The sequence below is a fragment of the Scomber scombrus genome, chromosome 8, assembly GCF_963691925.1.
Source record: "Scomber scombrus chromosome 8, fScoSco1.1, whole genome shotgun sequence".
Classification (NCBI taxonomy): domain Eukaryota; kingdom Metazoa; phylum Chordata; class Actinopteri; order Scombriformes; family Scombridae; genus Scomber; species Scomber scombrus.
Window position 1 is genome coordinate 17,941,021 of NC_084977.1, and position 14,552 is coordinate 17,955,572.

The 14,552-nt window shown below is 40.7% G+C and overlaps 1 protein-coding gene across 2 annotated transcripts in view; it reads left to right on the forward strand.

Annotated features, from left to right (window-relative positions):
- The window catches only part of negr1 (neuronal growth regulator 1), a 154,117-nt gene that overhangs the window by 113,189 nt on the left and 26,376 nt on the right, over positions 1 to 14,552 (forward strand). Inside the window, exons 6-7 of one of the 2 annotated variants that reach the window (XM_062423893.1) lie at positions 457 to 605; positions 10,931 to 10,972. In XM_062423893.1, coding sequence (XP_062279877.1) covers positions 457 to 605; positions 10,931 to 10,972 — 191 coding nt within the window. The remainder of the gene's footprint in view (positions 1 to 456; positions 606 to 10,930; positions 10,973 to 14,552) is intronic. The other variant, XM_062423894.1, reaches the window with a different exon arrangement.

Below are 14,552 nucleotides of genomic sequence, written 5' to 3' on the forward strand. Positions count from 1 at the left end.
AATAATCCCACAATCAGGATGCACAGCATATGTTGTTACACAGTGAATTTTAATCTCTACAGGCTGTTAAAGATCATCACAACCAGCAAAGTAAACAATTAAAGATTTGTCAATTTCACAGCACAGATGTCAGGCACAACTGGAATAGGATTTATTGTAATCCCCCTCCACCTGTGACAAAACGATGAACAACATGTCAAGTGGCACCCAGCTAGTTCACCTCTGGGTCATTTCGCTCCTCTCTCAGTCCTTCAAAGTATCTCTCCAAGGCAGACGAGACAGACCAAAGGATAAATAGATCTGGTGAAGAGGGCGATGAAGTACTGTAGAATCTGAAGATCCACTAAGGATGACAAACATTTGTACTGTACTTGACTTATGCCAATTCCTCCTTGACACTTTATGTACGGATGAGAAATAAAAGCTTCATATGTTGTGATTGTGTTCTGTTTTCAGGATTATCAAAGGTCAGGGCATCGACATCAAGAGCCTCAGTTCCAGATCAGTCCTCACAGTGACCAACATGACAGAGGATCGTTATGGGAACTACACATGTGTCGCCTCCAACAATCTAGGGACGGCTAATGCCAGTGTGCCTCTCATTCGTAAGTTGTCATTGTTCCTGGTTGTCATTGTACCTGCTTGTGGCTAACTGGAGTGGTGAAGAGTCAAAGGGCTGAAAGAGATTTTGTGGATGTCAAAGGGGATTTGAGCCCTCAGAAGTGTGTTCATCTTTGCTGCAGCATTTTCGATATTAGACAAAAGCCAAAGTTAAAGCCAGTGCTGCAACTGGCTTATTTTCATATTATTTCTTTCCATTTCCATGACCAGTACTCAGTGTTCGGTGTGCATTCACCAGACAACTCTTGCTGTTTCTTATTTCCTAGACATCAGTTTTGTGAATGTCAGCTCTCTATTATGGTTGCAAAGTTTGTATGTGTGTGTGGGTGGCTGTGTGTTGGTGTGTTTCTGCTTTTAAGTCTACGTCTGCATGTGTGCTGGAAAGAGAAATGTAGCTTTGAGGTAGCAGAATCACAATTACAAAGACAACTACCTGTACACAGGTCAGTCATACTAAGTTGAATGCCAAGTAGGCAGTATGACTCAGATTTTAAAGAGGGCAGCCCTTTCATAGTTTTCAAAGCAGCGTGACGCATCTAACAGAGTTCTAAGGAGGCCAAATAATCAGAGGCCAATCGGCTGGTGCGTCTGAGAATAATATGGTTAGAGAAGCACATTCTTGCATAAATTACACAAAGCTACATTCAGTCCCAATTAGCAGTACATCTGACTTGGTTATACGTTCCAGCGAACACACATGGCAATGAATATGGGTGCGAAGAAAGTGAGGGGTCACATCCTTGTTACTGCACTAACAGATCCTTCTAGTTCTGTCTATGTCAAGGGTAGGTCAGATCTTGCGGGGAAAGTGTGAACATCTTGCTGCTTTACACCTTCCCACTGAGGGCTAGTGACTGCATATTTACTGGAGGAGGCACATTGCTGCCTTCTCTTCCCCAAGCCTGCAAAAGTGCTAACAGCCAAATTAGCAGTGATTACTGCTACAAGGAGAAGTGGCTATTGTGGAGAAAAACACAAAACTGGATCAAAACCTCTGCGGCACAGCCTATGCACTATGATCTCCATTAAGCCTGTAATCATGGAATCTATCATTCAAAAAACAAAACCGTCACACAAAGGCACATAATGAATCATCTCTCTCAATATTCAGATAGGTTTGATTTTAAAAAGCGTCCAAACAATAGTACATTATAATGTACTCTAGAGCGATAGATTTTTTATGTACTGTATTTGCAGCCATCTTTCACAGTCCTAAGGTCCACTGTCTATATTGGACAAGAAGCGGGGTAAACACCAGCCAGGACAGGCTGCCAGTCTATTACAGGGCTAAATAGTCATTCTGATTGCTGATTTGAGTTTGTCATTATTTAAGTATGATAGGCCCATAATTCCAGGGATGATTCAACAATACAAATAAGTAAAAAAATAAAAGCACCTTAAAAATGCCCTAAGGCTTATTCCCACTGTAACACTTAACAGCCAAGGTCTGCCAACAGCTCAATTAACATTCCCTGAATATAAGGCTATTTTACAGGTCCAGGCAAAAAAAAAACAGAGTGATACATCACAATTATTTTTTTATTTTTAGAAATTATACTAATATACTCATTGTTAAACAACTCCCAGAGTGGTTTGATATAATACCAGGATAAAGTCTGCAGCCTGTCCACTCAATGGATACATGAATCATTGAACCTCTATAGGAAATGACTTTAAATACCTTTTATTCCTTGAAGAACAAGACATTTTTTCCCTCTTGAATGTTCTGATATGTGACTGCATACATTCACAAACTTGTTGAAGTACTACTGCACGTCTTGACAGTTGTTTGATATTCATACACTGTTAGGAATTTCAGTTATTTTGTCCACCTGCTGTACCTGTCAAGCGGCCAAAAAAAAGCCATGACAGGAGGCGTTTGGGAACATATTTTCCTCAACGTTTTAGAATGTGGATGGGTGAAAAAAAATCAATTTAATGTATTCTGTGATGAAATATGAACAGGTGAATTAAATTATTCACCAGTTTGCGCTGCACCCTCTGATGATAACATTGTCCCTAGCAGGCCAGAGACTCAGAATACATAAAGACGTTTCTGTAGAGTTGGCAATTGTCAAAGGAGCACTCCACTCTCCTGTTTGTGTATGCACAAAGAACCTCAAAGGCTTGTCTCAGATCTTCAAATGGATGATCTTAATGTGACACTAGTGAGGCCTCAAAGGCAGAGCGGCAAAGAAACCCCTCAGAATAGACAGAAGAGGCAGAATCCTGTGCTGCCACCCCCAATTCTCTCTCTCTCTCTCTCTCTCTCTCTCTCTCTCTCTCTCTCTCTCTCTCTCTCTCTCTCTCTCTCTCTCTCTCTCTCTCTCTCTCTCTCTCTCTCTCTCTCTCTCTCTCTCTATCTCTCTCGTCCATTCTATCTCTTTATCTCTTTGTTTGTCTTTCAATCGCGCTTTGCCTATCTGATTCAGTTATCTCATTCTCTTTCTCTCTCACTCTTTTGTTCTCTCTTTCTCTCCCTTGTCTCTCATTCTTTCCTTTCCGTCATACTCTTTCTCACGCATATACAGCGTCGCTTTGCCTTCCTTTCGCTCTCATGATCTGCGCTAATGGAAGAGAGGCCAATTCTGCTGTCGCTCTTAATGAGAAATGGCAAGCAATCACCACAGCGCACTCTCACCGGTGTGTTGACGCAAATAACAAAACCCAGAGGTTAGATTTCACTGCGGGTGACTTTGGATTGCTATTTTAGAACCAGTCGATAGCTATTGATGAGCGAGATGGGAAAGGGGAAAGGGGCATGCATATTTGATAGAACGTCATACATTGGGGTGAATTTTAAGCGGCAACACAATATGGGTGGTTTGTGGTGAAGGAATTGAGGATTTATGTATATTGACAGTATATGTGGAAGGGCTTTACAGTAGTTTCTTCAGTTGTTTCCATTATACTAAGAGGTTTAGAAACTGTATTTGAATTGATGAGGTCAAGTAAGAGTCATCCCCGTCCAAAACATCTTCTTGAAATATACCCACTGGGAAAAATAGATAAAATATAAACAGAAATACTAAGCATGCAGGGTTCAGTTTCATTACTATCATGAGAAAATGAAGAAGTTGAAAAGGTCCTTGTCCTTCAGTGGTGTAAATGCTTTTTGTCTTAACCTAACAAAGTCACTTTAAATCAGTCCAGGAAAAGGTTTCCCATTATCACTGATGAAATGAACTGTGACTCTAGAAAGCTTGCTCCCAGAAAAAGTAAACACATTTTCTACTCATCCAAAGTATCCACTGGAAGACACCTAAGTTTGATTTCTGTTTCTAATGTGGGCTGAAAAACATGGTAGATTTTTTTTTTTTTTTGCGCACTAATTTCAGAACTATTAAAATTAGTTTGATGGCCATGTCCTCGCTTTTTGCTGTTGTAGTAGCTGCAATTCAATTCTGCCTATTGTGTCAGACCATGTGGGGTTTTTTGTACTGTTAAACCATTAGGCAGGGATTGTGATCTCTTTCTGCCAAGTACCACTTTAAGCTGTGTGTTTAACACTGTGGTAAAACACAAACTGAATTCTTTGGAGCAGAAAGAAAGAATACAACCTCTGTCACTACTTGTTGGAGTGCTTTGTGTGTGTGTGTGTGTGTGTGTGTGTGTGTGTGTGTGGGTGTGGGTGTGGGTGTGCGTGCGTGCGTGTGTGTGCGTGCACAAAGCTTTTTTTCCACTCAATTGCTTTTTTGAACAACACAATACTCTAATAATGTCATCTGTGAATGAACAAAAAATAAAGTTGAGAAGCACTTGTCACAATTGTCTGTACTTCTAAACAATTAGCTTAAAAAGGTTTAATGAATTGATGAATAAATGGATAACAAACTTGAATGTTGGCACAGCAAAACTCAGGAATAAGTATATGAGACATTTTGCGTTGCTATATGTTTGTTTAAATGATTACAGAACAGAAACTGAGGTCGCACAGGTGTAGTTTGTGCTGTGATTAATTTTCAGCGAGTTAGATTTAATCCAAAGACAGGCTTCTCTCAGTTGCTTCTCTGTATTCTTCTCATCACTCTGCGAGTCCAATCAAACCTCAAAGTGCAAACAACAGAAATCACAATTAATGGGGTGTCAGCTTTCTGAGAAGATTATAGCGTAACCATTTTTTGTCGGTTTGTGTTAGCAGTCATTCAAAATCAAAGCAATTACACTGGAACAAAACCTGCAGCATGCAGGACTGGATCGATGCATTTGTTCTGACAGTAAGAAACATATCAGTTTTATACAAAAGCAAGAGTGGGTTAAGGTAGTCACCAACTATAGCAAGATATATACTTTAATTTATAAACTTTGCTATAAATGTGCTATACTTAAATTTAGTGTTCCTGGCAAGATGTTACAGTTGGCATATGTGTTGTCATTTAGAAAATACCCAGAATAAAGCATACATTCAGTTCAGTTTAATTCCTGTAGTGTATGTCCTCTAGTTTATATAACATTAGTGCTGGCTTTGCAAATGTTTGTGAGGGGATTACTATAGCAGGTCTGAACAGTATAAGCATTTCAGTTGAATTTGCTCCCCCAAGACGAAAAACAAATGAATGTATGAAGGACTACAGTTAAACATGAGCATCTGTGTAAACTAGTGATGGATCAAGTTTGTAGTAAACAAAGACAAAGTTATCCTGAAAACACTTTTACCTTGAGTCCTCAGGAAAATCTGCCACAAAAAGGGATATTTTGAGAATTGGAGGTTGAAATTAAAGCAACAGCCTACTGAACCTGTTACAGTTAGGAGTGATTAAATTATTAGATTCACAGAGGGAAAACAAAACTGATAATATACTGCAGTCATAAATTAATATTGATGTTGTTCAATAAAGACAAACCTGGCACTACACGTGGCATATTACTGCTCAATTTAATCTTTAGTTAATAAAAACATTACTGCCGAACCAATCACAGACCCAAATCATCCTTTATGTTCCTGTCGACTGATATATACTTTATTCGTGCTTCATTTATTTTATTGAGTATTCTAGCTCAACAACAAAATAGAGGGAAAACAAATAATTGCAAGGTTGTGTTTCTGATAGTCTCTTCTTGGACATACAAATATTTACTACACACACACACACACACACCCACACAAACACACACACACAAACACACACACACTCCTTTTTAAGGACATTGCATTGACTCCCATTCATTGTGGACAGCCTAACCCAAATCCTAACCCCTAACCTGAAATAACTGAATTCATGCCTAACCCCAAGCTTACTTTATGAGGTAACTGGATTCACAAGATCACAACATCACAAGATCTTGCAAGAATCCATCTTATTAGGCATCAATCAGCATCCTGTTAGGATTCTCGCGTGATCTGGCAAATGTAGCTGCCTCACAAGGTTCGACAGTGGTGGACGGTGATAGACAGATGGTTCATCCAGTCACCTGCCATGAATCTTTTGAAAGTGCCTGCCCATTTCCAAACATTTTCTAAAGACAACTTCTCAGATGGTTCTTTGTAACAAACCATCTGGCGTGTCAGGTTAACCCTAACCTTAACCTAACCTCCATTCACACCTTGCCCCTAACCTTAACCAGGACCTCAGAAATTATGTTTTTTCGTCATTAGGACCGGGTTTCAGTCCTCATGAGGACTACCGGTCCCAACAAGGTTGGTGTTTATACCGGAAAAGGTCCTAGTGAGGTGACAAAAACACAGACACACACACACACACACACACACACACACACACACACACACACACACACACACACACGCCTCTTATGATTTTAGCTGAGTAACAATCACCAAACTAACGTTCCCTATTTCCACTTCCCATTTCATGTGCTAGATTGAAGTGAACTTCGATGAAAAGACTGAGGCTGTTCACTCCAATTTTCTGAGGAGTCCTCCAGCTTAATTGGTCAAGCTCTTATCCCCCAGCCCACCTCGGCTTAGCCCTGAGGAGATTTTCTCCGCCTATACCTCAGCCTTCATTTCCTCCTTTCTCTGCCCCCTCCCCCAAGCAGTAATCGGAAGAAACTTATGGGGGAGAAAAATACTCTCACTCTCTCCCTCTCTCTCTTTTTCTCTCTTTCTCTCTTTCTCTCTTTCTCTCTCTCCGTCACAGCTCAGCCTCCCTGAGGCAGGAGACACACTGCTGGCTAGTTGGTTAATGAACGTCGTGTTTGTTTGTCACGCTTATCAATCACATCATGTGTAGGTGTCATTTCGACATGTCTCCTCATCTGCCATTGTTGTTGATGATGTTGTTTGTTCGAACACCGTGTGATTGTACCTGAGTCATGGAGCAGAGATGCAGGAAAATGGGAGCCAAAGGTGAAACCTGAAATGTGGGGGTGTGATCACTTCAATATTGAAGCCATTTGGGGATTTGGAAGCCAGAATATTGTGTTTTAGCAAATTGTATTTATCTTTGTGTAAAATTACTTGTGCTTCTGATTATTTATCAGCATCAGTCAGGTAAATCCTGACAACACGCTGTTTTCTGTTTTATTTGTTTCAGTGGTTAACAAAATTAAGTCCAGAGCATTTTGACACGTGTGAGGGGGTGAAGGGTTGCCTCTAACCTTCGGGCTAACCACCTTCACTTTAATCAGTATGTGGCAAGCACGACACAGGAACTTGGCTTAGGTCTTTAGGAGATGTAGCATCTAGTCACTGACAAATAGCCTAAACTGTGCATAAATTGCTACATTCACAGCAATACCACTAACTTCACACTCTCTGCTCCAGTCACCAGCCTCACTGTCACACATCCGCTCCGTCTCTTTCTTAACCTAACACTTACTATGCACACAACCTATGTGCTGAGCTATCCCTTAAAGGAGTTATACTTCTTGTGTAACACTAATGTAAATTAATTATTTAATTATTTTAAAAAACAACCAGTGATGGACTCAGCCAATCACCAATTCCTGATTTATTTGTCCAATCGCCAAAGCCTAGTTCATATATAGAATTTATAGAATAAATTTAATATGGCAAGATGGTGGTGTCCTTTATTTTCCCAAAAGCACCCTTACAATGTTGCACCATTGACCTTTAATTTAAATGCCTGCATTTCAATACTTATGCAATCAGAATAAAACATGAACATTTTCCCGTTGCACTGTGATGAGGAAATGTTTCGTGCTGTGGTAGAGTATTCAACCTGCAACCCAGTGGGCAATGGACTTAAAACCATAGACTGTATATAAGAAATGGACGTAACATCTGTGACGTCACCCATTGGTTTGTGGACTGCTGCTCGGAAGCCAATAGTTTCGGATCTGGGCAGCGCCATCTTGAACATTTCCGCTGCATGCCGGGAAAAATAAAAACACGGATTCTACTTATATGGGCATCAGGAGGGGCTTTATCGTCAAATATAAAATCAGGGAGGCCAAAATTTCACAAATCATCATACTGAATTGAAGAAGGTTTTAAACTAGCGATTGAGACCATAAACACATTTTGAAAACGTTTACTGCTTAAAACTGCTTAAAACCCACCCTCACCGACTCCTATAGGAGGCCAGATGCACTGGTAGAAATGTTTATCCCTGGATGACTGAGTCATCAGGGTTAGGGTTAGATGAATAACTAATTAGCTGGCTCAGAAGTCAACACAGTTTTTTTTAACACAGACTATTGTATCAACTTAAGAAGGAGAGTGCAGAAAATGTTTTAGAATAGCTGAATAGTTGACTTGAGGAATATGTCCCTGCATGAACAATACATCAAGGCAAGAACTGAACATCTACTACACAGACTGCACAGTTTCTTTGGAGAATGCTCTCCATTTCTACTCCTTTAAGTGGTATTAAGTAAGATTTGTAGGGCCTGCTTCCACAAAATTGTCCATATTTTATCTGTGGGGTTTTGGTAGGATTTTTGATCAATAGTATTGACTCAGCAAGTGATTCACAAGGTGCTGAATTTTTCCCTTTTAAAAAAATAACTTAAACATATTTTTAATTAAAAACAAGTCTTGTCACATATCCAGAAAAGTTATGTTTCTTTTCAACTTGTGCTTCAACTAGTTCCCTGCCTGCTGCACTTTTGGTATTAACTCCTTATTGTGATGAGCTAAACACTGAACAGAGCCCTCACATAAACATTTGTTCCTCCAAACCATGTCAAATAAATCGCCTGCACTATCCCATCTACAGAGAACAAAGAATAGCAATCCATGAAATGAAATAGCTGTGAAAACTAATATGTTTTATCTTACAAGTGAGCAGGCTGTGCGAGAGGTCAACTGCCTTAAACAGTACGTACAATGATGCGTCGCTCTGCTGAATGAGAGAAAGGGTCCAACTCTGTGTGGAGCTACGAGGGAGAGATTGCATGTCAAAAGATATGTTCCACAGTAATGGAGGAGTGCCTGAGAACTCATGAAATGATACACTGGTGAATTCATGCTCTAGTATTAATCAGATAGCACCTGCCTGCCTGTTTGAAGAAAAACTAAAAAGAAACAGTTTTCACATATCTGCTCCCCCAGAAGTACTTAAAGTGGAAGCATATGTTCAAGAAAAGATGAATTTGACCATTTCCCCACCAGTATACCGAGGGAAAAGGCGTATCATTGTACGTATGAATACTGATTCCTACACAGTTTCCCCTTCAAATAGAATGATGAAATCAAATGAAAGCATTGTTGTTGGCATAACAGTAGCATGTTAACTGCAACACAGTCATTACACACTTGTTTGTCCGCTTCAGAAAAGTGACACAGAGACCGCAGATTGAGAGCGTGGTGTGGGTGGACCACAGTGTGCCTCCCCTGTGCCACGCAATTGAAATGGCCATATTGAGTGCCCATGTAAATGGATTAAAATGGAGAGTCTCAGAAAGCTTCTGCACCATTGCATGGCCTAGATACAGCAGCTCACTGCAACAACATTAAGAAGTATTATTTTCAGTGTGTGAGGTGCCATGGTTTCCCTTGTGACCAATAAGCTCCTCCTCCACCATGAAGCCTTCTGGAAGAAGGTGGTTGATACCATTGTGGGAAGTATAAATAGTTTTTAGCTGCTGGTAGAAGTCACGCTGCTCATATGCCACATGCAAAGCAAATGAAAAAACTCCATGAGCCAAACCTCTGCATCACTTTGAGTTGAGCTCTCATGGTAAAGAGTCATTGCACAAAGCTGGTTGCAGCTTATCTCGAAGTAAATGCCTGTTTACCAAACAGAAAGCCGTGTTTTTTTATTTTTTTATTTGTTTCAAACGTCAGATCAAATAGGCAGTAATACCGAATGAGCATTAAGTAATTTCTGCCACACAGCAGAGTATTACTTTAACTGGGAATTTTGGAAGTCATAAATCAAAAGTGCTGTTCGAGTCATTGGTATCAGTAACTTTAGCCAACCCCAAATGTGTTACAGTAATGTATGACAGAGTGTGACAGAAAAATCAAACATGCATCCTGCTTTTTTTGCCCCACTAATCAGTTCATTAGTTATTCAAAAAATACACTAGGCTAGCCAAGTTGGATTCCCTCCATGACAAAATCTGCACAAGTATCTTCACCGGAAATGTGACTAAGCATGGGATCTATCTTTGTGTGACATTTAAAACATACACTTAAAAAATAAAAACGATATGTTTGCTGCCGTCCGTCCGCCGACACACTTAGCTCGAATAGTCTGACACACTGGACTGAACATTTCTGGATGTCACATTATTCCATCTCCCAAATGCCACCAGTGGCTCAGCCTGAAATGAGTTCATAAGGTAATCAGATTGGGACCCTGAGTCCCTCCTCAGAGGGATCAGAGACAGACTAAAAATCCCCAGTTTATACGACCATAAAAGGAGGCCATGATTTGGAAAACTGCGCTATAATCTATGGAGAGGGAAAATAAAATAAAATGGATCTGATTTAAGAAGTCCCCAGCAGGTGCAGATGAAATTGTGGGTGCTAACTGAGCACGGTGTGATCTCAAACCATCAAAGCAAGAGACAACCAGTTTTTTTTTATCATACAAGGGGTGAAGTGTAATGAAAGCTTTTCACTCCAACACAAAAACCCTTCAGGTCTTTGGAGCAACAACCGCTCCCAGACTCCCCTTGTTTTTTGTACTTATTTTCTTAGCAGTAACCCATGCAAATCTGAGGCAACTGGGGGAATAAATCGTGTTGTTAATGAACATGTGAAGGTTGCATCTTGCCACAGAGACACCAGTCCTTAATGCATGAAGAGGATTTGTCTCCATTCCCTGTCCTTGTGTCCTTGCATGCATTTTTATTTTTATTTTACGTCTCCATTCTGTTAATAATACATGAATGTCCTCTTTCCCTCCCCCCCTCTCCCCCCTCTCCTCCCCTGTAGCAATTATTGAACCCACCACCACTAGTGCTGTCTCAAGCCCAGGTCAGTATATGTCACCATGCTGTAAACCAAATCAGCAAAGAGGTCAGCTGCCTCATACTAACCTGAACCGAAATCCTCTCCTCCATTTTGATTTATTTCAATTGGCTGGCTGGAATGCCTGCTGGGTGTACAGCTTCATTGTATGTCCAATATTTCTTTAATTAATTTGCTTGTTTTCTTTTGGTTCATTTTGGGTTGGCTTCTAAAGCCTGGCTACATATACTTCCTGCAGCCTGTGTCATCGCAACACTACCCCCCCCCCCCCCCCCCCCCCCCCGTCCCTTCCATTACAACCCCACCTCCGCCACCTCTCCACACCCCCACGTGGAGCGAACAGTAGCGTCATCAAAGTGGCTGTTCCATATGCCTCTGGGTCTGATGCTTTTCATAATGCTGATGGCTTCCTCCTCTTCTCTCTGGCTTTCTCACCACCAAAACTACCACTCTCTTGCTCCTCAGTGCTAGCTAAACACAGTGTACATCAAAGGCAGGATGCTGTTTGTGGCAAAGGCTGTCGGTTTGTTGTTTGCAAGATGGGATCTCTGCTGTCTTTGTACTTTTGTCACTCCCTCTTCGTCTCCCTTTCTCTTTCTGTGTCTTAATCATTCTCCATCCCTCCTATGTACTTTTTCTCTCTGTTCTTTGTCTTTCTAGAACAATCAGTTGGCGCTCTGCCACCCTCTTTAACCTGATCTGCTGCTAGTGCTGTTGTTAGTGCTACACTGTCAATGTCGCCCCCCCCCACCCGCCACTGTACTCTGCCGCTTCCACATTCCAGCCCAGAGTAATCCCTTCTGCCTGGTCGTCTTTTCTCCCTCTCTAATGGTTTTAAGCAAGTTGCAGAATGTAATCTTTCATGCAAAATGTTTTACTTTTCACACAAAAATATGCAGCCAAGCTTGCACGCTAAAAACCTCTCAATGGCACGCACACACAATAGACACTGAAATCAAAACACGTTAAAACATTCAAGCGCACTTCAAATGCACCTGCTCTTACACACGTAATCACATAGGTTGATTCGCTTTTTTATTTTTTTTATTTTTAAGACTTTTCATCCACCTCCGTGAACAGACGCCATCGTTTCCTCTTGCATTTTATGGAGACACAGCCGCGGATTTGTGCTCGCCTGCATTCTCTACCTGTCTATCTGAGCCAAATATAATTATCCATGGAGATTCTGTCAGATAGCAAGTTAAAATAAGCTCAGCAGCAACGAACAGTCCTGGCATGGCCCTGAACTCTCATTTGATGTAACGCTTGCAGAACAAATGACAATTTCATGGTCCAAAGGAACACCAGTGGTTTCAATCGTGGAGATAAACTCACTCAGCGACCCACTGTTCTTGTTTTGTTCCAACTTGCATTTGAAGTTAATTTTTTGATGGCGTCCTCACTAAGTGGCTTGGCAAAATGAATTATTTTAGATCCCTGCAAATGGGACTTTGTCCCAACGTTGTTTAATCAAGTTCAATAATTCATTTTAACAGATTATCATTTGCTTTTATTTTCCCTGCAAATGAGTTTGGGAAGATGTGCTCCCAAAATAAGGAAAAGAATTGTGGTGTGCAAGGCAAACAAATCAGAAGATGTGAGGTGGAAAAATGGTTCATTCCCCACACAGCATGTGCTGTGCTTGTTTCAGCAAATTGATCAAGGGCAAATAACCAAAATAAATAGATAAATAAATCAAATCATGGAGAGAAAACAATGTTAATAGGCAACATCAGTCATTCTACTTTTATTTGTAACCTTGCTTTGTTAGTACAACTCTAATAAGAATATATTCAGATTGGCCATAATGTTTGTGTGTATTAATTGGATCCAATTTACTAGATTGTTTTGACTCAGAGCTTTCAAAGACTCAACTGTGGACATCCTTGTGCCACCAAGGATTGTTTCCACAATGACCCTAATTTCTGTTACCCCTATTCTATGATCACATCAGTAACACTAATGATACAAGTCTAATGGTTTACATCATAAGCAAGGTTTAAGGCTCAGGAAGTATCACACAGAAATAAATGCAAACCAGTGGTTGCTTTAAAGGAAGGAGAAATTGATCAAAAAAAGTTAGATAAATTAAAAAAACTTGGAAAATGGCAGCCATAGAAAATGCATGCATTTTAGCAGGATTAGCTAACCATGTACAGTGCCTTGCAAAAGTATTCATACCCCTTGAACTTTTTCACATTTTGTCACGTTACAACCACAAACTGAAATGTATTTTATTGAAATTGTATGTGATAGACCAACACAAAGTAGCGCATAATTGTGAAGTGGAAGGGAAATTATATGTGGTGTTCAAGATTTTTTACAAATAAAAATCTGAAAAGTGTGACGTGCATATGTATTCAGCCCCCTTTACTCGGATACCCCTAAATAAAATCCAGTACAACCAACTGCCTTCAGAAGTTACCTAATTAGTAAATAAAGTCCACTTGTGTGTACTTCAATCTCAGAATAAATACAGCTGTTCTGTGAAGGCCTCAGAGGTTTGTTAGAGAACATTAGTGAACAAACAGCATCATGAAGACTAAGGAACACACCAGACAGGTCAGGGATAAAATTGTGGAGAAGTTTAAAGCAGGGTTAGGTTATAAAAACATATCCCAAGCTTTGAACATCTCACGGAGCACTGTTCAATCCATTATCCGAAAATGGAAAGCGTATGGCACAACCGCAAACCTACCAAGACATGGCCCACCTAAACTGACAGGCTAGACAAGGAAAGCATTAGTCAGAGAAGCAGCCAAGAGGCCCATGGTAACTCTGGAGGAGCTGCAGAGATCCACAGCTCAGGTGGGAGAATCTGTCCACAGGACAACTATTAGTAGTGTACTCCACAAATCTGGCTTTAATGGAAGAGTGGCAAGAAGAAAGCCATTGTTGAAAGAAAGCAATAAGAAGTCCCATTTGCAGTTTCCCACAAGCCATTTAGGGGACACGGCAAACATGTGGAAGAAGGTACTCTGGTCAGATGAGACCAAAATTGAACTTTTTGGCCTACATGCAAAACGCTATGTGTGGCGGAAACCTAACACTGCAGATCAACCTGAACACACCATCCCCACCGTGAAACATGGTGGTGGCAGCATCATGCTGTGGGGATGCTTTTCTTCAGCAGGGACAGGGAAGCTGGTCAGAGTTGATGGGAAGATGGATGGAGCTAAATACAGGCCAATCCTGGAGGAAAACCTGTTAGAGGCTTCAAAAGACTTGAGACTGGGATGGAGGTTCACCTTCCAGCAGGACAACGACCCTAAACATACCGCCAGAGCTACAATAGAATGGTTCAGATCAAAGCATATTAATGTGTTAGAATGGCTTAGTCAAAGTCCAGACCTAAATCCTATTGAGAATCTGTGGCAAGACTTGAAAATTGCTGTTCACAGACACTCTCCATCCAATCTGACTGAACTGGAGCTATTTTGCAAAGAAGAATAGACAAAAATTGCAGTAGGTAGATGTGCAAAGCTGGTAGAGACATACCCCAAAAGACTTGCAGCTGTAATTGCAGCGAAACGTGATTCGACAAAGTATTGACTCAGGGGGGCTGAATACATATGCACGCCACACT